Below are 27,439 nucleotides of genomic sequence, written 5' to 3' on the forward strand. Positions count from 1 at the left end.
GCCGATATATGAAATAACAACATACAATATATACTGAATATGAACAAACATTCTTATCACACCCAAAATACGATTCAAGACAAAGGAGCAGAACAGTACTAAATAAAATAAGGAACTTTAATTAGTAACCCTGACAACATGAGTGTAAACTGTCAGCTGCATAATAGTCTTCTCTTAGATAATGGTGGACATGGGAAATCTCCCGGTGTTTAATAAACGACTGGAAAGTCCATCGCCATACTCAACTGACAACCTGGCCGACAAGTATACTCGTTTTTATTGTTCTTTCTGTAATGCCCTAACATGCCACAAGATGGCGCCAACAGTGAACCGCGTCATCGCAGCAGAACGCTGTAATCGTTTCCAGTTCATTATTATAAAGCGCTGGCACGACACCGCTTGGGACTTTCTGTCTGGATTATGTTTGCAAGTTTAATGTCCGTTTGTGGCTGACTACAGTTAAAAAAAAGATACCCTTCGTTAAAGCGACGAAAAAAACCCAACAACAAAAAAACAGCAACTTTTATTTGTGTTTCATGTACCGAGAGACGCACGTGGACATCAAACCAGACCAAAGGAGGCTCGGAAGCCTCCCCGGAGGAGGACGTGCCCGTGTCACGGGCACACGCACTTCTCAGCTTGACGGGTTATGACTGCGTCAGCGCGCTGCCACTGATCTGAGGGGCTTTCATCCCCACAACCCGCAGTTCCTCTGCATGCTAATGTATTTACGAGCCAGAGATGCACGTGAACGTCAGGCTGCTTCCGCTTGCTATGCCCACGGCTCAGCGATTTTGCTCATTATCCTGCTTTCCTTATTTTGATCCTTTGAGAGACTGTGGGCTCTATTTTGTGCTTGTCTTTTCTTTTTTTTTTTTTTTATTACTGGAACGAATCACTGACACCAATCTAGTAAACTTCAAGTTCAGTTTTTGTGTGTGTGTGTGTAATCCTCCCTGACTGTCTAAAGACAAGCACCATATATCGAATCATCTCAGGCGAGGTAATTAAAAGTGCTTTAAAAAAAAAAAAAAAAATACGAATGCGGTAAATCTCCTTACTTGGACTGAAACTCGGTTTTTAGTTCGGCCTCGTAAACCATGTTTACCCTCTGGATGGCTTTAAAATCTTTACGGTCTCTCCCCGACAGCCCTTTCAAGCGAGGAGGAGATCCGGATTACGCCGGGAGACAGCACATATAGAACGAAAATAAACAAACCTGCGCTGCGCGGGACCGGTCTTACATGGCGGTAAAAAAAAAAAAGCAACAAAAATGCTGACAAATTTAACCATTAGCTTCAGTATGTTCCACGTTTGAGTTTCTGCGGTCTATTAGAAACATTTCAAGACTGGAAATGTAATTGTGATTGCGATTTTGGCTTCTAACGATAAAAAAAACAACAACGTTATAATCGAAGACAAATGATTAACGTGTTGCGGGGCGGGTTGTGTGCGCAAGTTCCTGCGTTGTAAATGCACCCTGAACGCACCGCCAGTTGCTTGTAGCATGAGTGTTAACCGCATGTTCTTCTGTCTATTGACACCCCATTTGGAGTTCACTGTAAAACTGAACGCACAACAAAAATGACACAAATTGAATATTTAAAAAGACACATCGTTTTAGGAATCGCCATCTTATGTTATAGAAAACCCTATTGACGGACAAGCTAACATTAGCGGACAAGCTAACATTAGCATTAGGTCACGAGAGAGCTTTGAAGACAAAGTATATTTATTATTTAATAATTCCACACAAATGCCACAGTGACGCATACAGACAGACAATATAACAAAACTCACAGGCATATATTCTTCCTAATCCGAGAAAAACGAGTTTAATAAAGTTTTACTGCGACAATCTTCTACTTTTTTTTAAAGCTTTACTGTAATATGCAGCGCCTTCCATGCATCGCACCACACTGCCCCCGAGAGGCCAAGGCGCATACAGCAGGAACAGCAGATACAGTCATGGCTTTGTATAAAAAGACACAACTGTGAACCTTTTAGCCATGACTATTTATTTGTCTTTGTTTTTTATTTCTGTTTTTTTAACTATATTATTATTATACATGTTACTTAGTTATTTTCTCGTTCTACTACATTATATTTAAAGCTGAGTTTTGGTAGTTAAATAAATACTAAGTTTCGAAATCAATGAATAATTGCAATTTCAATTTCAACCAAAATAATGGTGAGCATTTTTTTTTTTTTCCCAGAATTGCCCAGCCCTAGTTTAAGACTGTCTTGACATACTGAACACCATCACTTTGTTTGACAACAGTTTATATAAAATAATTAAATTCATTAATTAAAAAAATCCCTTTTGAGATTTGTTTTCATCCATTTGCATTTTTATGTTGTTGTGCGCACGTCTCCATAGAAAATTCTCATCTTGAAGGGTGAACGAGTCCAGATTTGCATTGGGGAAAAGCTGCGTGTTAAAATCATCAGCGGGGGTGTTGGGGAGTGTTGAGTCAGGCCCCCCACCCCACTTCCTGCCGCCATGTAATCAGAAGCTTTGTTTGGCTCTCCATGAATGGTTTATTCTCACAGCCTGTGCGCGTGTGGTGCAGTCAAGAATGCTCCCAATTTCATTTTTTTTTTTTTTTTTTTAACGGATTCAATTATGACTGGAGACTTTGTTTTGCCCGAATCCCAGACTAACTGGAGTCAAAAGCAGATTAAGAAGTGCGGCATCCAGTCCAAACAAAGAAAAGCCGAAGAAAGAAGCCCCACGCACTCGATGGCTCATATTTCATTGGACCGGCTTTTCGTTTGGATTTGGAGCGTTACATCAACTTTCTGGTTTTTGGATAAACAGTGGTAGAATTGAACCATTGTGTAAAGACTATTTGTTCACGCACGTTCCAAAGACTCTCCACGCTTAACTTCTGGAGTCTGTGGTGGCCAATCTGTGTGTGTAACAATCAAACAAATCAGTCTTTTCTAATTAAACCTGGCATTGTCATCAGGCAAGAAATATATAGATGTTTTTAGAAAGTACAATATTACACAGTGCTATTTTTCATTTTTGTAGTGGAATTTTCATTTATTTCAATGAGGAAAGATGAGCTCAATAGTTTATATAGATGTAATATAGTTATATTATATTTGTCCACCAGATGGTGCTACTGCTCCTTATGTAAAGCATGCAGGAAAAATAAAATAAAATCACAACACTTACTGCTGTCTGCAATGGTGCCTTGCAACTGAAATGATAAATGTGAGTCACCATTGATGAATTTGATCGTTCCGGCAGTCAGCTGAATGTAGTCGGAACCCCGAATAACTCCTGACCGCAGGTCAATCCGAGCTCCATCAGAGCGCATGACTCTTTTCCATTGCTCAGGATTCTAATCTTTATGCTCCCGAGCAAATTGAAGTCTTTTTTTTTTTTTTTTTTTTTTTTTGTCCCCAGTATTAGTCACACTGATATGTGATTTTCTTCAGGCCATGCAGCTGTTTTTTTGTTTTGTTTCTTTTTTAACTAACAAACAAAGTTCTACTGACGATTTATTTTCCTTTTTACATTATATGGCCATTTAACCCAACTGTAGTCATTTTAACGGTCACCTTAGTTTGATTTGCTTAATGTTGATATTTTTTTTGGCTTTAACACTTTTGTCTGTAAAACCTTTAAAGAACATAAATAGCCTGTTGAATCATATCAATCACAGTAATTACCCAGCGACTTTTACATAATTGTTTCAAGTCAAATCTACGTCGGCGGGAGACTGTGCAGTCTTTGGAGTATAATTCATATTCTCATTTAAAAAAAAAAAAAACATTCACGGTGCAATGACTAAAAATAAATAGGCTATAAACTAAAGAGCAGGCCCCTCATTGCAACCAATGTGTCCAAAGGGTTCAAAATCAATCGACGCAATCTATCTAACAGGCCACATCCTTAAATCACATCGCCGCCATGATGTAAGCCCTCCAGCTGAAGACGCATGCCGGTTTTGATGTGAACACTCCCGCCATTCAAGTATTAGTTTGCTTCCTGGCAGATACATCGCGATGCAAAACGAAAAGATTAAAACAGCAGGATTGGCGTTCATCAATGTTTGTTCATTCACGGACCACACTTAACGTTTACATACGGTTCATTTCCCCTGCACTGTATGTTCCAATCTGTTCAAAAATGTATGAATAGCCTGTTTGACATCAATAAATGGATGATTAATCCTTAACGTTTCAGAGAAAAGGGAAAATGTAATTTTTTTTTATGTTTTACACTGCTCAATTTTGGATAAAAACATCTACTATCAAACAATGCCATGTCCTATTTTACCTTTAAGATATGAAAAAATAACAAGCGTGATGATTTTGATACTCTTTCCATTGTTTCGGGATTCCTCAGTGACCCTTCAAAGAACGGTTGCACGTTCCGGTGGGAAATTGGGCAAGTGTGGCGGAAACACAGACAGTTCTCGGGACCGTTTCAGACTCCCCCATGAAAACCGTCCCCATCGTGCCATAAAAATACACAGGTACACAACATTTACGGTTTCGAGATTCGCCCGTGACGGAGCGATCAGTCGCAACCGCAGTAGAGCGAGCAACTCGATCGATGTGCAAGTGTCCAAGTGTGCAGAGCGAACGGACAAGCCGGGAAAGTGAAAGAAACGCAGAGAGAGGAGCCAGAAAGACACAATGGAGGAATTTAATTTGAGACACAAGACGGTCCAAGTGTACGAAGAGCACCGTGTTATTGATGTGTTATGGAAAAGTGGGAAAGCGCTTCCTGAGGAGTGCACCCGATGTGGGGAATTGGAAGTCTGATGTCAGAGTCCTTGACTCTTATGTTACTACTCCTACCTTTAAAAACTAATAATAATAATAAATCATTTCTGCAGTAAAAAAAAATGCACATTGGATGGCTGTGCACTAAATGTTACACACACACACAAAAAGAAAAAAACAATGATTGGGTTGTTTTCCCCTATCTTTATGCATGTTATCATATAGCTGCTGTGTCAATTGTTGCTAGGCAGAGTTCATCTGGTTCAATCATTTATGCATGAAAAAGTTGACGTCTGCTGGAATCCAAATACAGTGGCCCTCCGCTCTTTGCGAGGGATAGGGACCGCGAATACCAAAAATCTGCATATAATTGAAGCCCATTAGAAGAAAAGCATACACATCTTAGCCATAAAATGTGTTCACATTCAACACATTCATCATTGGAACGTCTGCTTCAACCAGTCCCAAATGTCAATACAAAGCCACCGTCGCCTTGAAGGGGCCCTCGCGCAGGGGAGGCCCGCCTCCAAAACCACATCCATTAGAGTCGAATTAGACCAGACCGCCGCCGTAAATGTGTCGACAAATTCCCTTTACCGCACGCAAAAAAAGCCGCACGCAACTTTCAGCAGCCGGCCAAGAAAACGACTCAACTGTGAACCTTAACGACACGCGGCAAACAAAGGACTCTCCCGTCGAACGTGTCGGCGGACCTCAATTACCGAGCGATTGCCTCCTGCTGCTGCGCCAGTTAAAATATCGCTCTGTTCCTTCAGGAAATATTCTTGCGCCGCCTTAATTGCTTCCTTCTGCAGCCGTGCCGTGACGGCTGAAAGGGTACGACGTGACGTGCCAGCGCTATGGGAGGCCAGATGTTATAGAGAACGTGCGTGATAAAGCACACACACACACACACACACACATATGCAGGTACAGTGCAGAGTACACAAATACATCTTAAAGTGCCATAAACAATTCTTTCAATGAGTCAAAGGTCCATTTACTGAGGCACTTAAAAGTATACTTGTGTGCCGCCGCTGACATTGTCGTTGAGGCACACAGCCGAACGAAATCTACACGTACACGCGATACCGAGCAAATTGCCAGCTGCTTCCAGCCGCCGTGACCTCAGTGCCGCTGCAAAAGCCACGGCAACTGCATTCGAATAGCAAATATACAAATGAACACAAACAGGCGGCTGGTGGGCTTTGTATTACTTCTCCTCAGTGAAAAATAACGAACAACACTGCAGCTTACTGAGGAGTTGTTTCCTCCGCCTCCAAGTACATTCACATATTGTATTATACTGCCCCCTGGTGTCCAAGGCACGCACTCCAGAAGGAGCAGCACAATGTCCTTGTGGTACAGAAAAATGTGGCAAAAATTGTTTAACTCTTCACATTCTAAATATGGCATTTACTGTATGTTTTTTGTATTTTTTTTATGAAGCACAGTATAATTGTCTGTTATCTCTGTGTGTGATTTGAGAGCGTTTTGTGTCACAGGGATGGTCAGGGACGATTTAAACTTGAGTATCGCAAGGCGCCACTATGTTGAAGTGAGGCGAGGAGCTTCATTAGTCAGCCTTGTCGCCATCTCGTGGCATCTATCGCAGCTTGAAAACTTTTGGGGGAGGGCATCAATTAGTCACAGATTGCGGGCTTCACGCTACCCTGCTTTAGCCTGGACAGGTTGGAGCAAATTTCTCGCAGTAGGTCAAAAGTGAGGGCTGCCACATTTATGCCTGTCAGCCAGGGTCGTGAACTTATTTTTTTTTCCAAATCAGGTCCAGGCGATGGTCACGTCACGTGGCGACAACACTGCCGTAAGTGGATGTGACATCTTGTAGCGTCTGTCCACGCCTGAATCAAATTGGAGTCATTACCGTGTTTGCGTTGGTGGTTTTCTATTACAAAAACACTGGCACATGCACACGCGTCTGACACAAAAACAGCAGTCGGGAAGTGAGCTGGCACTGGCAGAATTCTGTTCAGCTCAAACATCATTAAAGTCAATTTTGTCGGAGTTTGGCTTGTTCACAGGCTCGTCTGCTCCTGGGAGCTGCGGCTAATGGAGGGCACGCGCACAAACGTATAATACAACGCATTCAGGGGGCAACCAAGTCATATCAAGTCAACATTCACAATCGAATGAGATCCAAAACAGGAGATGTGTCACTGATTCTGCCTTGACAGAGATAATCATGCTCAGTTTTGACTGAAAAGTCTTCATTGAACAATATTTTCATTGTGCTTGTAGTTTACAGTATTCAGAAAGTAATATTCTATTGCCACTGTAACATTATGCACAGTTTGAACAATAACACCGCTTAAATATATGAAAAAAAACAGTTCAATGTTCAACTGTTCAAAGCATAACGCGCATAAAAGTCAAATAAAAAAAAAACCTTACCCGAATAGTTATTTAAAAACAACCCATTCTTACATTAAATGTAAATGTATTGACCTTAAAGTTAAACAAGTGAACTGCACTAAGGAGTGATTCTTTCACAAGCCACTAGATGGCTCCTGTGTAACACTAGTTGTACCTGCACCACACCTTGCGAATCACTGACCGAGAGCATATGGAATTGTTTCCGACAAGGTAAAGTGGGCCTCCCATGTTCTTCCGTTTTTCTGTATGTAATCCCTGAGTGGAAAACATTTGGACAGCCGATGCAGTCGATTAAAAAACAAGAAACAAAAACAAAAGCATTTTTGGGTGGGTGGGGGTCTGGAGCTTTGATGATTATTTATTCTATTTTTTTGCACGCACGCATTCACATCAATAAGCTGTTATAAATTGCTTTTTTTTTTTTTAAAGAAAAAAAAAAAAGTGAACATGATAATGCCGAGAACAGCTGTGTCACTTTAACCCGGTTGATGAGCTAATTTGTGACGATGAGGTCCTCACACGCGTTCGCGCGCGCGCACACACACACACACACACACGAACAGTAGATACTTTGCCGGCCTGATCTCTTGCGTCCCTCCCACAATGCCGAGTTTTCACTCCGCTTCGATCAGGCAAGTTTAGTAGAACGCCGCAGCATGTCCCGCTACATACTAATATTTGAAGTGTGTGTTTGTGTGTGTGTGTGCGCGCGCGGATCCAGTCTTTATTTTAATAAACACGGAGAAAAGCCTCCCCTCCTGGAAGCCGTCACCTTATCGTGGTGGAGGGGTTTGTGTGTCCCAATGATCCAAGGAGCCAAGTTGTCTGGGGCTTCACGCACCTGGTAAGGTCACCCATGGCAAACAGGTCCTTGGTGAGGGACCAGACAAAGCACAGCTAAAAGACCCCTATGATGAAAGCTATTAATGGATCTAGGTTTCCCTTGCCCGGACGCAGGTCACCAGGGCCCCCCTCTGGAGCCAGGCCTGGAGGTGGGCCTCGAAGGCGAGCGCCTGGCGGCCGGGCCTGCGCCCACGGGGCCCGGCCGGGCACAGCCCGAAAGGGTAACGTGGGTCCCCCTTCCCATGGGCTCACCACCTGTGGGAGGGGCCGTAGGGGTCGGGTGCAGTGCGAGCCGGGCGGTGGCCGAAGGCAGGGACCTTGGCGATCCGATTCCCGGCTACCGAAGCTGGTTCTAGGGATGTGGAATGTCACCTCTCTGGCAGGGAAGGAGCCCGAGCTGGTGCGTGAGGTCGAGAAGTTCCGACTAGATATAGTCGGACTCGCCTCCACACGCAGCTTGGGCTCTGGTACCAGTCCTCTCGAGAGGAGTTGGACTCTCTTCCACTCTGGAGTTGCCCACGGTCAGAGACGCCGAGCAGGTGTGGGCATACTTATTGCCCCAAGGTTCGGCGCCTGTACGTTGGGGTTCACCCCGGTGGACGAGAGGGTAGCCTCCCTCCGCCTTTGGGTGGGGGGACGGGTCCTGACTGTTGTTTGTGCTTATACCTCCCTGGGGAGGTGTTCCGTGCACGTCCCACTGGGAGGAGACCCCGGGGACGACCCAGGAAATGCCGGAGAGACTACGTCCTTCGGCTGGCCTGGGAACGCCTCGGGATCCCCCCCGGAAGAGCTGGATGAAGTGGCTGGGGAGAGGGTAGTCTGGTCGTCCCTGCTAAAGCTACTGCCCCCGTGACCCGACCTCGGATAAGTGGTAGAAAATGGATGGATGGATGGATGGATGGAGAAAAGCCTGCAGATCAACAAGGTAATAAATTCGGCTACACCCCGCCCGCTTCACCTTGAAATTAAATTGGCCCTTTGACTTTTTTTTTTTTTTGCCAAGTGAGGAGAATGTCATGTTGGATTACTTGACATTTCTCCGACATGTCAGACGGAGGAGGAAATAAAAGGGGCGGCAGATGAGATGATATATGAAAAGGAAGGACGACGGGGATACGAGGCCTGGATGGAGTTAACTGCACGCTCGCTCCCCAGCTTCCTGTTTGATCCCACCACTTTAAAAAAAATAAAAATACCATTTTTTTTTTCCCTCCACCCTTGTGACTTCTCGCGTCAGATCTGCTGAACCCTTTCCACCTTTCACATCCTCCAAGTTGGCCCTCATCTTGCGGCCCCTTCGCTCATTGCTCACTTGGTGATGTGGTTTACCAAGCAACCCATACTCCTCCTCTTCCTCCTCTTCCTCCTCATCCTCCTCCCCGAGCGGAATCACCCCTTGATATCAATTTAAGTGACAGAGGCCAGGGGACGAGATGAAAATCGATTCTCCTTGCAGCCAATGCTTCTTCTCTGTGGCTGCGGAGGAAGGGGGAGCGAGGGGACCGGGTGGGGGGGGGGGGGGGGCGCTTTCGGTTCTCTAAGCGAGGTCATATCCATCTCGCTTTGAGCCCTCGTGACAAGGCAGAGCCCAAATCAGTCTAGCGGTGACTGGACTGAAGAGACATTAAAGAGAAGCAGTGCGGCGACACAGACCAATAAAGCACTCCGCTAAATGACTTTGCTCCTTTGTGGAAAGCTGTAAAAGCAAAGCAAAGCATCGTTTCTTACTTGTAATGAGACGTTCTGTAACGTTGTTTGGGGGTGGTAGGATTTTGCTGTTAATGTCTTAGGCTTGATCCACATTGCAAGTCCAACTATCGAATTCTGATTCAGAGCCTATATCAGATTTTTTGTATTTTTATTTTTTGGTCTATTACAATTTCCATTTGAAAACCTTTTGCTCTGAATTTGAGATGCATACGATAATTGTTCTAGAAAACTTATCTACTTGCAGAGCTAGAGGATTTTTTTTCTCCCATGGTAAAAAGGCATTCATGTATTTTTTGCAGGGGGGGGGGGGCTAACTCTTCGCTCATTCACCGACACCCATGTCACTCACCAGGTCAGGCCCCGCTTTTCAAAGTCCTGCACCCTCAAAGTCGTAGATACTACAGTAGAATGTGAAGATGGCAGCCCCAACTGGACAAAACCAATTCTTGGACCTCACTTGTTATTGTGTTTAATAATTCAAAATAACATTTCAGCCGATTACTTGATTAATCGATGGGAATAATCGACAGAATACTGGATTGTAAAAATATTCAGGAGCTGCAGATATACTTTACTTCATTTACGAGGCACTGTAATAAGTTGTTGTATAGCGTACATGCAGATTTTATTTATTTACTTAGTTTTAACTGTGCATCTTTTATGAACCGGGAGTTTGAAATAAACACCGGAACCGAAGTGAATATCCGACATGGCTGTGTTTACACTGACGGAACACATGACCGACGGCAAAAAAACTTCACGAGCATCAGCAGAGGGCAGAGACAACGCGCAAGTCAACAGTAATAGAGAAATACAGTAGCACCTCAACTTACAAGTTGTTTGGTCGAATGTTTGTTTCTTCATTAAAACGCGTAACGAGAAAATTATACTGGGCCAAGTTCTTCAAATCAAAACACTGCCTGTGACAGTTTGTCATTATGATCTAGTTGATGTTGCGCCTCCTTGGACTGAAACGATGTCAGTCTTACGTTCAGAGCTAAAACAGGCAGCTGAGAAGAAAGAAGAAAACAAATCCAAAAGAAGGATGATGAGAAGACAGGCGGCACTAGAAAAGTTGATCAGATCATCTGAGACATAGCGCTGTCAACTTCCTGTCGCGCCAGGCCCGGTGACGAAAGCTCAGACGTAGTCGGCGGCGGGGTTCAGACACAAGGACCAGCTCAGAGTGTCTCCATCGAACAAACGTTGGGCCAAGTCGGCGGGGGGGCGGGGGGGCGGGGGGTTACGACTGAAGCCGAGCGCTGCGATGGGCGCAAATGTGTCACTCGATGAGTCTCGATTTATATTCGCGGCTTCTCGGCGGACCTTAAAGTGTCAAAGTCAATTTGAAGAACGGCACGTCAGGTACCGGGCAGCCTGTGAGATATTTCAATAATGTCCTCTGCTGCTCTGAACCGCTGAATGAAACAACACAGGTGCAATCATGCATAATGTACAATGCTACTCTGTGGGGAAATGGTTTGCTTTTTGTACCTTTACTTTACTTTATTTAAACATTTATTGCCTTATCACATTTAGTTGTTTGCTCATTTTGCACCTTGAGTTTGATAAACGTCGTACTTTTGAATCCAATGATTGTTGTCCTTCACCGTTTTAAAAGGAGACATTATCAGCCCCCCCCACAAGACTTCAAAACAAACCACTTCAAGCAAATCTTCAAAACCACAAATCGAAAAGCGCTTTCGCCTGCTGCCCGGCGTTTTAGAACATTTTGACTTGACGTTATCAGCACCGAAACAATCAAAGGAAAGAGTAGACTCTTTTCTTTCACCCAGAAAAGTTTTGACCTTTTTCCATCCTTTAGTAATCGGCACTAGAACATGAAACATACATAAAAAAAAAAAAAACACGAGTTTCTGACCAAAATGCAGAGAAAATGAGCTTTTTGTTAAATCAAACATCAAGCAGAACAGTGACTTTGACAAGTATTTTTTTTTTTTTACTTTAGTGACACTTCAAACTAAAAAAAAAAAAAAAAGCCTGAGAAAGGACTTTTGATGGCAAAATAATAATGTATTTACTGTTATACAACTAATAAAATTACCACAAGTGACACTGAGTCATCGCATGACTGAGTTGAACGTCAGTGGCTTTTTAACAACAGGTGTCTTTGACACCTATAATATGAATTAAATACAAATATATATATATATATATATATATATATATATATATATGAACAGCTTGTTTGCTTCAAAACACTTTTGGAAATAAGCAGCACAAAAGAAATGGACTTGCATGTGTGATTTCACACCTGACGGGTGGCCAGGCACTCCAGAGACGCAAATATGTGCAAACGAGCCATTCAAAAGTTCTCAGCTATTCCCTTACATCTTCTCGTTTATCGCAATAAGCACACATTAAGGGGAAAAAAAAAAATACTTCTGCCTTCGCCAATGAGTTCATGCAAATGAATTCACTTTGGACTCAATAGTCAGGATGAGATCAGAGTTTCTGCAAGCTTTAAAATTATCTCACGCTTGCAAAAATTGAATATGGAAGCACATTAATAAGGAATAGGTTTTAATAAGCCTGCTGGACCTTGCTGCCCAGCAAAATGGCTTCAACTGCCCGAGTGATAACGGCTCGTGATTCGCCACTGGACGAGTATGAATCCAGTTTAGCCCCTGGTAGAATGCAATTCATCTGGTTTCCGCCAGGAGTTTGGCAAAAAACCAAAACAAAAGAAAAACCTAAGTTGCCGCATATTGTTACGAATGATTAATGTTAATCCTTGGTAAGCACTGGCCATCTTTTGGAGGGCTCCCCAACATCAAACAGGGTTGCTGATCTCCAACAGGATTTGTGTGGCGATTATCCAATATTTATCTTCTCTTTTCACTGGGAGCACACGCCACATGAACTTGGGCAACTTTCAGAAGCAAAGGATTAATTTGCACGCTCTAGAATTAGTGCCAAGATGAAAGAGAAGAAAGTGGGGTTGTGTGTGTGTTTGTCAGGGGAGCATCCAAAAAGCTCATCTCGAGTAGATGGCTTAATATATCATATGAGGTGAGCCCACAACTATTTTCATAAGCCAGAGGAAAAAGTTAACATGAAGGGGGAATCAGCTGGAGGAGAACATAATTAGTTTACGGAACAAACGCAAACGAGCGCGTACGTGTAAAGACAGCGTAAACAAGCGAGAAGAACAAGGTCAGCGAAAAAACACACAGCGGGAGCGCGCTAAATGAGAGCAGCGGCCTGTCTTTGTGTTGGATGGCGGCGATGACTCTTGAGGGGTTTGGAATGCCTCGACGTTGTTCGTTTGTGTCGCGTTTCATGCGGCACAAACCGAGACGCGCCAACGCTTGTTGCCGTTTACTGATCGTGCGGGGAAGAAACTTACTACCAAGGTTTTCTTACTGTATTTCTAAGTAGATTTTTCAGGTAGCTGCACTTTACTTGAACATTTTGTTTTTCTGATGACTTTTTTTTTTAACTTCTACTGTCAGCATTTGAAAACCCATATCGGTACTTTTTGACTCCTTACTTTGTCAAAAATAGGCCTGTTACTTTTTCTAGCTCCGCAAATGACAACACTAACGAAACTTTGATGTGGTCGGCTAAAAGAACGTTTCATAACAAATGCATTGTGTATGTTAACAGCTAATGTAGGATTTGTTGTTGTTGTTAGTCAGTTCATAATGTTAGCAAAGCTATGGGAACATGTTTTGATGGCATCTTTAACAACATGCGACATGTAACTTGATTGTTTTAAAGGTCCCATATTTTGGCTATTTAGACCTCCAATGAGTTACTCTCTAACATGGACTTAGTATAAAAGTGTCAATTTCATTTAAAAAGACACTGATTTTGTCATACGAGTGTCCAGAAAAGGCCCCTCCGACCGCTACTTCTGTTTGACCCAGTTTTGTATCCGCTTTGTCCAAATTTGCCTAAGACTGCCCCACTCCCTGTGATCGGTTGCCTCCTCGTAGAAGACAAACTTGCAAGAGCACATTTGTTATGTCGCCAGCGCTGGCCCGGGAGCGGAAAGGGAAGGCGGAGATCTTCGCGAGTGACGCAGATAAGCTCGAGTAATTCAAATGACCTGATTTCAGGCCTCTGGGCAGAAAAACGTCTGCAACCCAGGAATGCGTGAACGATTTTCATTCATATTTCACGTTAACTGAGGCACCATAGATACAATATTACATCTCAAATACTACAAAAAGTTGGTTTGGCAAAATACGGCACCTTTAAGTTAGTAAAGAGGGAAAACTTGTCTAAATGGGTATAGACCATAAAAATGAATTTGTGCGACCAACGGGCAGCAACAACAACAACAAAACTACAACCCTGTGTCGGGTTTTGCGGTTCCACATACAATATACCGTACTGTTTTATTTCTGACTGAACCACAAAAACACTTCGCAATTGCCAAGGCCGAAAACTATTCACTCATGAAAACTATTTGCCGAAGCACACACACTACGTGACAGTTCAGTCAGTTCCAACCGTGACGAGCCTTAGAGTCTGTCCTTTTTTTTTTTTTTTTTTTTTTTTTTTAAACTTTCATCTCAGTACAGGAATTGAATCCGTACTTCGACTTTTACCAGGGTCTTTTTCTTTTGGTATTATTTTTAAAAAACATGTTTTAACGGTACGAATGCAGTACAACAGCGAGGCAAGTGTGATATTCGCTTCGGCACCTGTGAGCTAACGCGGACAAACAAGCGCGCTTACCGTCGCAGTCGCCCAAGTGAGCCACGTTTCCCTGCGCCACGTCTTGTTCAAATGGCAACCTATCAAGGGAGAAAAGACACACACACAAAAATGGACAATAAACGACTAAATATTTGGAAGCTTTATTTTATTCATATATTCATAAATAACATTTTATACAATTTTATTTGTATATGTTTTTCCATTCCAGTAATCCCCTTCTGATCATGGATTCAACAAATGTTTCACTGTATATTCAAAGCAGTAAGTGTTATTAAATAATATATCACCCAAAGACATGAACTACTTATTACCATGAATTACGTTTGCGTTTGAAATCCTACTTAATTTTACAAGACTCCTCAAATACAAGCTTCTTGAGCATTTACTGTAAATAGATCATTAAAAAATAATGTAAAAAAAACAGCTGAGAAAATGAAGATGCTTCAGAGGCTCAATTATGATACTAATAACCGAAATACAATTTGAATTTAAAGATCACGGGGTACCCACAGGGAGTTTAATTAAGCGGCTTAATGAGCTGAATTGCAAAAATGTCTTAGTCAGCGTATTCACACGTTAGATATTGATGGTGTAAATATAAACTCCTGAGTGTTATATAGTTAATAAGAACGTGGTATGAAAGTTTCACGGCAACGATTGTATGTTAAGTTGGCTCAATGTTTAGTAGACTTTTTTTTTTTTGCTGGTGTTCTCCAATGGTTATTCCAGTAATATTGAAAAATATCACTGCAACATTTATATTTCAGACCACATTTGTGTTGTGTTCAATTTCTCACCCACGGCAGCCTTTGGTTTCCAAATGATGCAATATTTATATCAAAATGAATTTTCTCCACCAGAAAACCAAACGTTCCACGTTTATTACTATCCGTTCTCTGACGATTTGTTGATATATCATTCATGTGTCCGATATTGTATTCATGGCTTGCTAAATAAAACATCGCGGAACCCCGCTCGCTCTACATGCTTTTGACGCTGCTACGCCAACAAAATAATAAAAAAAATGTGATCGTTTTATGATTATTGTAGTAATTGGCCAGTAAAAAGTGACTTTTTTTTTTTTTTCAGTGCCAACTGTGTAATAAAATAAATATGTACAAGTAGCTGTATCAAATATTGTGCTAAAAACAATGTTCAGTTTTGATTGACAGCGTCAGAGGTATGTTTATACTGCTGATAGCTTTTTCTAATATTTTGGTGACCTCGTTAAACTACGGGAGTACGTATAGGACTACAAACTCATGATTATCATCTTTGTAAAGGGATATTTTTCTGAGGCCGTTTCCACTGAGAAGGAAGCGCTTGAAGTGTGTCCTGAGTGACTCTCGCGCCGCCTGCGACATTTCAACAAACTTCTCGGGCGAGCGGAAGCGGCGATGAAAAAAAAAAAAAGAAAAGAAAAGAAAACACAGCTGCCAAAACAGAGCCGCGTAGCACTCAGCGGGACTCTACTGAACACACAAAAAGGCCGGCAAATTAATTAGATGGAAAACTGGTGCCACCCCCCCCCCCCCCCAAAAAAAAATTACAAACATCAGATTTTTTCCCCACCATGTGAACACAAGAAATAGAATAGAATAAGAAAAGTCGGACTCAATTTCTGTCCGTCGAGGTACAATTGACACTAATTAAGCTATTTGAACTTCTGCCTTTATTTCGTTATATAATGCTGTATTACTGCTACTTCCATGACTTTTTAAATGACTACGAGTCATTGTGTTTATTCCGTCTCTATTCTGCAAGGTGGCGGTGATCATGGAAAAATTGCCGGGGAACGATCAAATAACTGGAAAAAAATAACAAATAAAATGGTATTTTGTTACATTATTACTTTATGCTTTTATAAAATAAAATGCTGTCAAGTGTTATTTTTCCTTTGCAAAAAATCATTGCAATTTTGTTTTGGGGGGGGGGGGGGGGGCTTGGAACGGATTAAGGGCATTTCCATTCATTTTAATGGGTAAAGTTGAGTCGAGTTACAGGCGCTTTGAGTTGCAAGCATGGTCAGGGTATGAATTAAACTCTTAAGACAAGGCACCACTGTACTAAAAGTTGTTTTTTTTTTTTTTTTTTTTTTTTAAATGACAACAAACTAGGCGTCGAATGACAAGATTTTTTTTAGTCGACTGTAATGTGATGAAAGTCGAGTCGATTAATCGATGAAGTCATTGATATTTTTTCAGCACAGTACATCGGCCCCCAACTTTTTTTTTTTTTTTTTTTTTTTTTTGCATAACTTCTTACAGTATTTACACAGATTCTGCATAGGAACAAATAAAAACAAATGATGCAAAATACAAGTCACTATTATGAGATGCCAAAAACACCACAAGCGATGAGTCGACTTCAAGCGCTGAACGTCAGCGTTGAGTAGCAAAGTCGACTCATCAGTCCAACGACTACGACGAGCAAGCACCTTATGACGTCAAAAGTTGCGAAATGACCGGAAGCGAAATCGATCGGCAAGCGGGGCGGCCTCGTTAAATCAAATCATGGCGGCCGACGCAAAGGCCTTTAACACCCTGCGGTGGTCTTTACAGGATCCGTGTTGTCTGTTTTCCTGGCTCGACATCCGTGTTCTTGGAGCTTCTAATTCAATGAGCTGTGTGATCTGAGCGCACGAGGGAGACGGCGGTGGAGGTGCGCACACACCCAAACACACACACACTCACTGCTAAGTGAAAGAAGATGCGCTATTGTGTGGTGGTAGCAACAGACATCTTGAACCAATAGCGAGACTGACAGGCCACTTAGACGGCGGCACAGATGTTTCTCCCGAAGCGAGACTTCCAGACTCTACTAATAATAAATGGAATCGCAGGTGCGAGGGCAGGAAATTTGAAAGACTTGAAAGTGGAAGACTACGGTTTTCCTTTGGTGATGAACAGCGTTGTGTTACCGCCAAACATACTGTATCTTTTGGAATTATGGCAAAAAGGTTCAACCTTGGTTTCATCGTACCATAACACATTTACCCACGTTTGGGAAATTTTGTCATGATCAGATGAAAATTATCTAGATGACCTTACTCTCATTGTTTTTTATATCACAAAACGCTGACGTTTCAACAGGGGTGTGTAGACTTTTTCTACCCACGGTATATGCATGTGAGAATTGTTGTATGCTCTGTATGTGTTGCTGCTCCGTGTGTGTTAACATAGCAGTTCTGCGAAGGTTTAGAATTACAGTGACATCTTCGCTAATTTCCGTCAGCCTGTCTATGGCGTTTCCCATTATAACTTAGCATAAAGCTAGCGGAGGTTCACCGCGACGGACGGAGAAAAACGCAGCTTGGGGAGTTGTGTCACCTGGTTCCAGGGCGGAGGAAAGAGCAGGTGCTTCCTCTGGTCCAGCCGCAGTACGGGTCCCTGGAGGCAATGCAGTTTCTGCACAGCAAAACGTCACGTCACACTTGCGGCCCCAAAATTGGATTACAATAATAGACCTGTGCTTCTTTTAGGTTCATTATCCTTTTCCAAGCATGAAATGAAATTTGGGGTTGAGTTCCTGCTTGCATGGGAATTTCCAGAGGACTTTACAGCTGCATGAATTCAACCAATATCTACGGTTAGAATGCAAATGTCAGGTAATGCACTTCAAAGTATTTTAAGAATAAAACTGTAAAAGCGATGTTTGTGTGTGTGTGTGTGTGTGTGTGTGTGTGTCGAAAATCAGCGGTGAACTCACTTGATGCAGCGCAAGTAAAGGTGGCAGCGTGCCACGGGCACTCGCACCACGCAGGACGGGAAGGCCAGGATGAGAGTGTGACTCGCGCCATCCAGAGTCAGCGACAACAGCTGCCTGGCCTGCGGAGAGTCACCAGCGCACCTGCAACAACAACGACACACAGACACACACAAAAATGCACGAGGTCATCTTGAACCTTTAAAAACATTGCCGGTGAGTCAATGAGAAAACAATGAAGAAAAGAGAAGAAAAAAAAAAAAAAAAAAAGAGCTGGTAAATGCCTAGAGGACCGACCAAGGCTCGTCTGCATTCTGCTGATTGTTGTAAAATACAAGCGCTTAGTAGTGTCATTTAAAAGTGCAGACGGGAGATCCCCGAAGCGGTGCATTAGCCGGCAGTTGGCATTTGATTTGTGTCCTTATCTGCAACAAACATGATTGTAATGTGTTTTTGGATTATTAGATCAGAAAAGGATTAGCAACCTATAATATTGTATTTATTAAAAAAAACGTAGGGTAATGACATCATTAAATAGACTGGAAAGAAATTCAACAATTTTTGCCACGTTCTTTGCTTCAATTGAATGGACTTTGTGCTGCTCCTTCTGCTACGCACGCCTTGGCCACCTGGGGACAGAAAATACAGACGGACCGATAAAATGTTGTGGTTGTTTTAAATGCATAACGTGTAATACTCTTTGTTTTATGGGGGAAAACAGGAGCTCACCGGGTGCTTGGGAGATGACGTTTTGGGCTATCCATTGAAGGATTGCTTGAAGTTCCCGAAGTTTTAATACGATACGGCTCGCAAGCAGGCAACAAAGCGTTATGTAGCCTAGCGAGCTACTGCTAGCACTAATAAGGTTTTTATGTAAACATGCCAGCATTCTGTCCAATCATGATCTAAAGCTTTGGTAAATATTGGTTTGTGCGCGTCAATAAATGTTGACAACGGCGGCCTAGTATGTTGAATAATACGCAATCCTATTGGTCGACGTCAGTGTGCGCTGTTGGAGAGTTGTCATTGATATCTCACACTGCATTAGGCTTTTCATTTTGACGTCGTCGGGCTATCGTAGGGCTAAATCGCTGGTTGTGGATTATGTCACACTACGTTTTGTTGTTCCCGACAAAATATGTCGGGCCCGATTTGGGAAATCGCCCGCGATAGCGACTCGGGCCAATAACGGGTCTAAAATCCTGCAGTGTGGGTCTAGGCATAGGAGTGTGCGAGGACTTTTTTCCACCTTTGAACAATTTGTATTCAGTGCATAATAATAGGCCCAGCAGTCATTAGGAAGAATTTATTCAGAGTGGTGACTAATGAAAACATTAAGCGGCACCACTACCCCCTAATCATTCCCATCGCCGGAAATGTAAAGTGAGGTCATACGGTGACCAGGCCAGTCGTGTTATGATGATTATATGCTGCAGCAACACAATCCCATCAGCCTTTTCGAGCAGATCGTAAGAAAAGTTAAGACCTGAAGTGACTGCACTTATTTCCCTCCAGCACGACCAATTAAAATGCATCTCATGAGACGTGGTCAGCCTCATGCAACAATACTGTAGCAGAAATAAATGTCTTGGTCTCCGCATACATGCTTTTCATACACACTTTTCCTTGGACACTGATGAGGATGATGTTTAAACCTATCCCACACGATCGTGATTGCATGTCCAAAATAAAAACAAAAAATGAAAAGAAAAATCAGTCAAGTAAATTTTGCCCTCTGGGGTTGACGATTAAAGGCCTCGCTTCATCTTCTACTTCTTCATCATCATCATCTTCTTCTTCTTCTTCTTCTTCTTCTGTAAACATCGTCTTATCTTCATTTATCTTTTTCTGGGCATGTACATCAAAAGCAGACGGCGTTTGTTTAACTCGACAGCATTGACGTAATTCCGTCGATGTGACGATATTCGGCCTGAGCGACTTAATCACGTTCGTTACATATATCGTCACGCGCTATAACTACGTCAGTGTAACGCCGTCGTTTGTTTGTAATTTCGGCTAACAACCCAGGATAGATTTGGCTTTTCTCCGACATACAAAAATCTCAAACGGTTGATTTGTATCACGCCAAGATACTTCCTTGACACCAATTTCTACTTATCCTACTAGCCAGGGCTTAGGCGCATCATCTTAGGACAAAAAGTATGAATAGGTGAGGGTCGGTTCCAGAGGGAAAAAACAAAAGTGAAAAGGTGAATTTGTGAATCCCCAAAAGATTCCTGTCTTCACTCTTACTTTTCCGGGTTAAAGCCCTCCAACTCCTCCAGGAAGATGTTGCTGCTGGTGACCGTGTTATCCTGGTTGGGCATGATGAGGAACTTGAGGATGGTCCCGCGACTGGAGCCCAGGAACAGAACGGTGCGGTTCCTGTGCGGACCGGCCTCCGAGTCCACCACAATCTTATTCAGCTGGTACCTGCGAACAATGTGGTGGCGGAGGGCGGGGTGAAAAGCTGCCGAATCGTGTTTGGGATCATTTATTTGCCGAAAAATGACGTATTGTGCATTGAAAGGACAACATGCAATCTGAATTGAATGGAATGAATTAGAAATGCTGATGAGAATTGCTTTGTACGCTAATTACGTTAGACGTTCGCTCGTTAATTATACAAACGGGCTTGTCCGGGAACAATGGAGGAGCGTAACTGGAATCCAGCGGCGATGTTGTGCCCAGTTCTTCATTGTAGCCTTTTTATCTAGTCCCCATAATCCCCCCGGTGGATGAGTGACAGTGTGAATCCTTGCAGCAGATGATGGAAAGTTTGCCGGAATAAACGTAGTCCATTACTTTCGACGCGGTCTCGCCGGTTTTCTACGGCTTAATCCTTTTAAATTGTGACAGAAACAGAATTGTTTACGCGATTAAGGATTGTGTTTAGAGGTAGATACGCGGGAACGCAAAGTGGAGACCGCCGACATTTATTCCATCCTCCGATTGTTCATGTACCATGAAAACAGATGCTTTATAGCACACGAGGCAATCGGAAATTGCACATGCAGCGAAGCTTCTGCGCAATTTCCTCTAATAACCCAGGCTAAACTTAGCTCCTCCGTGACGCACAAAGCTATTTACTACTTTTCTATTTCCGAAAGAGCAAAATAGGTTGTGATAAATTCCACAAAAAAAAAATAAAAATAATAATAATAAATTTTAAAACATTATAATAAAATAAGTAGAAATCACCAAATTGTGAATAGTAAACCATGACTATTTGGGGGATTACTGTAGTTTAATCGCAGAGACTCACTGGCCACGCCCGTTTATGTCGAAAGCAACTGTCACCATCGCAGACGTGATCGCTGACGTCACCACGCGTCTTAATCATCTGAACGTGCGAAGCCGCAACCGCTGGCAAAGTCCGGCGACGGCGAGTTCAGAGCGATTGGATCCCAGCTCTACCGTACGCCAATTTTACGGTCAGGCAGTGTGAAAGGGGTTACGGGTTTATGACACTCCCTATTTTTTTGCTTTGTCCTTACCTTGTTTTTAAACCTACATCCAGTGTTGCACCTCTAAGAAGAAAAGAGAACAAAGATAATTTGGGTTACGTGATTTTCCCAAGACATCCTAAGTGCTTAGAGAGTGTCGGTATAAAAATGAAGAAGGCTGGAGTTGCTGAGCGTATTCATTACCAAATAAAAACCTAAAAACTAAAAACAACAATTCAGCCTAACACAAATCCAAAACGAGAACATTTGCAAGGGGCTGCTGTAAGCCACAACTCACACCCAAACGCTCACACGCAAACTAACTGGCCAAAGCAACTCCAGCTCCTGATGACATCGCTCACTTGGCCACGCCCCTTAAAGGCACACAAGCCAACTCTAGACTACTCCAGTATGTGCGGTAACTACCATTTTTATTTATTTATTTTTTTAAACCAGTTTATTTATTTACTTTCTCTGTTAAAAACACCAACAAATTGTGGTAGTTTTTGTAAAAAAGTCAAATCAAGGTCGCACTTTTTTAGTATTGGTATAATCCCAAAGAGAGCTGCTCGAAACTTGCGATCTCACCTGACCGTGGTTTTAACTATCCACGGCCTTTGTCCGAGCGACGGGACGGCCTCGTCCATCAGCGGATGAGTCTTGACAAAGTTCAGCATCTCGTCGGGGAAAGCGTTGGAGGAATTGAACCTTGAACCCTGAACGGCGCAGCCTCCGGGTCTGAAAAAGCAAGAGTCAGAGCACATGTGAGGCAAGAACTAATGCTCGTCTTCAGCTCCATGAGTACAAACCACGAAGTGGGCAAGTATTTGAACATGAATTGCCAGAACCACGTCACGCCGTATGCCATTTCAAATCCTGTCGTTGGTTTTGCTGTTCAAAAGGCTATTGCATTCAATCTACAAAGCGCATGGATGACAACCTTAATCCGTGTCATGGACTCATTTTGACCCAATGTTATGCATAAAACAATACAAAACGTAACATCTTTGCTCATTTATGTTAGCCCGTCTATGGCGTTTTGCATGTTATGTCAGCATTAAGCTTGTGGACCTTTCCTGACACTTGTTTTAAGTAGCTGACACATGAAAACAAAAGACACAGACATTGAATTCTCTTTTGTTTTATGTGTCAGGTTTATTGTAAACGTTGTAAAAGTGACAACCAGCTTGAAGCAAGCATGCTTTGCCTCTTTTTTGGGAGAACTGTTTAAGTGGACGTAAGTAAAATATGTGTTTTAACAAGTTGAAGTGTGTTTTAATATGTTTAAATGTGTTTAAAGCATGCAAGAACGGTAGACTACACTCTATTGCGCACCTCGGCTTGGGGATGACTTCATCAGGAACCGGCGTCCAAATGGAGTCGGGCGACTTCTGCTCTTTGAAGCGACCGTCGAACACCGCGGCCAACTGCTCCATGTCGAAGGCGCACACCGCCGAGCCGGGGATGCTGCACAGACAGACAGACAGACAGATGGCTGTCAGTCCTCGACCCAAGCGGCCCTTTCCTTCTTTGGCAAGGCGTGATTGCGTGGCAAAAATGAGCGACCAGGAAGAAAAGGGAGATAAGTTCACTCCCAACTGGAGCAACAAAAGTAGCTAAAGAAGGCTTCCGAGCACAATACGGGGACAGACACCCCAAGCAAAAGACGACAAATTGGATTCGGGGCTTTTCATATTTTCACAGTCAGTGCTTGGAAACAAAGGGAATTGTTACAGAGAGCAAAACGAACGACAGGCAAAGATGGAACCTGTCAGGTCGGCGACGTAGGGAAAAAAGACGGTCGGTGGATGCAATAGAGAGATTAAAAGAGTCTTGGCATCAATTTCTGGAAAAAGAAAACACAACGGGAAATGAGTCACTGATTATTCTTCCCTTCACAAAGCGGCGGGGGAAAGAATTCGCGTGAAGGAAATGAACCCGACAACAAGGCGCTCCGGTAAAAGGCCCGCTGAGTCACGGCGACGCTTTAACTGCCGGTGAACCCAAGCATGGGGGAGCGGCACATCTGTACACAGCCCACACACAAACACTCGCATGGAGGACTCTGGACCCCGTCCACTGAAACTTAGATCACCTTGTGCGAGTGTCAGGAAAACCCAAATGTCCTGCTTTGATACTTAGCTCCGACCTCGTTCTCACAGATGGCGAAGGGTGAGTAAGTGCCAAAAACACAACGCGACTGAGTCATGTGCAACCTGCGGCTACATCAGGGGAGGCAAAACCTCTCACATTCGCCACTTAAGCAGAAGTACAAACACTTGGGTAATAAAGACGCCGCTAAAAGTATATGTACTGATTCAACTCCTTTAGGTTAGAAAAAAATAATCATAAAAATAAAAATAAAAAGTCATCTGCAAAGGTTGAATCGAGGCAACTGGACTCGTTCTTCTTTGTTGAAGATGCTGAACCTTTAATCCAAAAGGCTCTTTCAGTTCTAAAGTTTTAGGTGTGTGGTCTCCCTCTTTATGCCTTGGCGGGTGCTCAACAATATTTTCATAATTGTTGTTGCCCAGCGTGGTTCGCGAAAGTACCGTCCTGCAATCCGATTGGTTGTGCACTCTCCTTATGGCGGAGCAGCCCCATTCGACCGCCCTTAGGCGGACGCATGTCAGGACGTCGTTAGAGCAAGACGACAGATGACGCCTCAAACCAAAGACCACCAAACCATTTCGAGCGCTTCAACGCTCAAATCTTGGCGATGAAAAGCATCGCTTTTCGCTTGCTCTCTACTGCATTCTCCTCGTCTGACACGGAAACTGTCAAGCGTGCTAAGTACAATGGTTTCCGGCTTTTTACTCTTGCCGCTGTCGGTTACGTGACAAAAAGGTACAACCTTCGGTAGTTTGGATCAAAAATTGAAGAAAACGATTCATCTGTGTTTATGAGATGTTAGTGGCAATTGCCCGCGTTTGCCGAATGGTAACTCTACTCGTGTGCCGTGGCTTTACAATATAGCAGATACGTCTCAGGCTGCGTGGCACTTCTATTGAGTGGTTTGTTTTTTGTTTTTTTAAGGGTGACACGGCTGCTTTAGAGGTGCGGCGTGCGCTCCTATCAAGCCATCGCCCTCGAACATTCACACTTCAAAAGCTGGCATGAGTCAGGCGTATCTGTGGATGACACAGCGCTCATCTCGGGACTGCGGGCACCAGATGTTACATGCGATACGCCGACTGGGGCTGGCTTGGCCTGTATTTTTACCCATAGCCCCTAAACACAGAGATACGGGTGCCAGTGCAAAACGTTGTTGGTTCAATGCCAAACACTGGTAGAGAGCTTTTCGAACCCTACGTGAAAACCCTATCTTGCTTTGAAGCTCGGCTTTGAAACCCGAATTACAAATGCTAATCCTGGCTCGAAAGTCTGACTTCGAACCCAAACTGGTTTGGAATCCTCATTTAACAGCCTGGTTTAAAACTCTACTTGGAAAGCCCAACCCTGTGCTTCAAGCTCTAATATGAAACCCTTATTTAAAACCCCAACGCTTGTTTGAAACTCTAACCTGACTTAAAAGCCGACCGAGATCGCTATCACGAAGCCACCGATATAATGTCCATATGCCAAGTACGATAAAAATCCCCACAGGTTTCCCACCATTATTAAACCCACACACACACTCTTTTGTTTGTTTTTTTTTTTTAATGGAAAAACAAACAAAACCGTTTTCTTTGTGTTTCTGGTAAAACGAAATAATGTGAGGATGCATGCTTTTCATCGGACAGCAAGAACTTAATGAGTTTCAGAGAGGAATTAAAAAAAGAAGCTTTTGGCCATTGAAATTGAATCCACCCCAAGTTTGTGACTTTTGTTAAACCTAAATATAGCATTTGCAAAGAGCAAATGTTCAAACTGTCCTGGTGTAACTGCACCAACTCATATGAGCGTGTCAAAAATGAAGCTGCAAGGTGGGCGTCAGATAACGCGTGAGACAAACAACAATAAAGAATTGCCTCTCAATGGGGAACATGTCACATCTTGTAAAGGTGAATTACAAGAACAATATGTTGTGGCTTTGCTGAAGGGCGAGTGAGGGGGGGGGGGGGGGGGGGATTTCTGGCTCTTTGCTACAATAAGTGACTTCCTGTGAAGTCCTCTCTGTGATGTTGCCAGGCAACTAGCGATGAGAAAATCAGCAACGTTATACGTGCAAAAATAAGGAAATCGTTTTTTTTACACTGAGGGCTAAAATTCTTTTTATGAGAACCATCAAAAGAAAAATGTTTTCCGAGTTGTGAGCCGTCACTTAGTCGATTTATTGCGTTGTTGCGAGCCGAAATTTGAGGGTTCAGTCCGAGTGAGCTTCAGATACGCCGCCGCCGACGACATTTTTACCACAATCTAAATGGGCAGTGTTCGGAACAACGGCTTATTGGCATCAACTTGTACATTTTCACCTTGGGGTGTACTCACCTTTGTTGCCAGTCTATACATAAATGTTATTTTGAGGGGACAGTCAATTTACAATGTTAGACAAGCTGTACACTGACTACCTCACATTGGCTCAAAGTGTCATTTCTTCAGTGTTGTAAAATGAAAAGATATAATCTCATATTTCCAACAACGTGAGGAGTGTATTCACTTTTGTGAGATAATGTGTATAGATGGGCATCATTTATTCCTACCAAAAGACATGCTTGGTTAGATTACTATTATGCATTTTTAGGGGGCAGGAAGTGTTTTTCCTACTAAGATTTGCTGTAAATATGACTTTATTGCTGTGTCACCGTGCTTTCGTGACGGACTACCGTGTGCTCAGAATTAGGTAGAAATTTGAGTTATGTCAGCAACAAAATACTAAATAAGAGCAAATGATAAAATTGGAGAAAAGCTGAGAAAAATGCTTACAGTATTTTTTAACAACACTAACAATTGCAAAAAGCTGGCAAAAAATAGACACGAGATGACAAAAATGCAGCAAAAAAAGACAAACCTGATTACAAAAATTGGGCAAAAACACAAAAGCTTACAAAAAACTACAAATATTTTGTAAAAACTGAAACAAATCTGAGAAAAATCAGTCAAGAAAATGGAGGGATTATTACTATGGTGAAAAACCAGAGAGGCTGCAAAAAAATGGTGGTTGTTTTGTGGGGGCTGGAACAGATTAATGGAATTCCCATTCATTTCAATGGGGAAAGATGATTTGAGTGTTTTGAGTTACAAGCTTTGACATTGAGCCACATGCTGCTTCACCATGTCTAATGAGCAAAACAAACTAAACAAAAAAGTCCAACACTATTTAAAAGACATCCTTGTGGCATTTGTGTTTTTTCTGACTCCGACTTGGTACATCGAGTGCAATGCCCCCCGCTGGACCTGTTCTCCACCTGCTCCTTGCCCTCCTGATTTGCTAATATTTTCACAGGTGGACATCATGCAGTCCCGCGATTCACTGTGGGACCACATTCAAACATGACCCGGCACTCTCAGGATGCAGCAGATTGTGCTTGTGTCTTTAGTTTGTTTTTTCTACTCCTGCCCTCACTGCGCAGCTCCATTAAAAGCCCAAACAAACAAGCGCTAACATCACTTTCGGCTGACCAAATGTCAGTGGTGGGAAGTAACCAAGTACAAATACTCGGTTACTCCTCTTAAGTAGATCTTTCAGCTATCTGTAATTTACTTAAGTATTTAATTTTATGCAAAAAAAAAAAAAAAAAAAAGACAAACCTGCAAACCATAACTATGCTGAAAATGAGTTTGACACCACTGCTAAATGTTTTTATCAGGGATCCAGAGAAAGTGTGCGTGTGTGTGTGTGTGTGTGTGTGTGTGCGCGCACACACACACACACACACACACACACACACACACACAGTGCAACAGCTCTTCCAAAGCGGCAAATAAGACGCAGCTGATGAAACAACAAAACTGAGAAAAAG

General features: G+C 42.8%; 1 protein-coding gene across 7 annotated transcripts in view; it reads right to left on the reverse strand.

Annotated features, from left to right (window-relative positions):
- The window catches only part of sema6bb (sema domain, transmembrane domain (TM), and cytoplasmic domain, (semaphorin) 6Bb), a 138,610-nt gene that overhangs the window by 11,259 nt on the left and 99,912 nt on the right, over positions 1 to 27,439 (reverse strand). For 6 of the 7 annotated variants that reach the window (XM_061683459.1, XM_061683454.1, XM_061683455.1 and 3 more), the window contains 7 exons: positions 22,872 to 23,003; positions 22,125 to 22,274; positions 21,588 to 21,620; positions 20,344 to 20,523; positions 18,094 to 18,234; positions 17,715 to 17,792; positions 14,404 to 14,462 (listed from right to left, as the gene is read on the reverse strand). In XM_061683459.1, the coding sequence (XP_061539443.1) occupies positions 14,404 to 14,462; positions 17,715 to 17,792; positions 18,094 to 18,234; positions 20,344 to 20,523; positions 21,588 to 21,620; positions 22,125 to 22,274; positions 22,872 to 23,003 (773 nt within the window). The remainder of the gene's footprint in view (positions 1 to 14,403; positions 14,463 to 17,714; positions 17,793 to 18,093; positions 18,235 to 20,343; positions 20,524 to 21,587; positions 21,621 to 22,124; positions 22,275 to 22,871; positions 23,004 to 27,439) is intronic. The other variant, XM_061683458.1, reaches the window with a different exon arrangement.

This window comes from Phycodurus eques, chromosome 8, assembly GCF_024500275.1.
Source record: "Phycodurus eques isolate BA_2022a chromosome 8, UOR_Pequ_1.1, whole genome shotgun sequence".
NCBI classification, from domain to species: domain Eukaryota; kingdom Metazoa; phylum Chordata; class Actinopteri; order Syngnathiformes; family Syngnathidae; genus Phycodurus; species Phycodurus eques.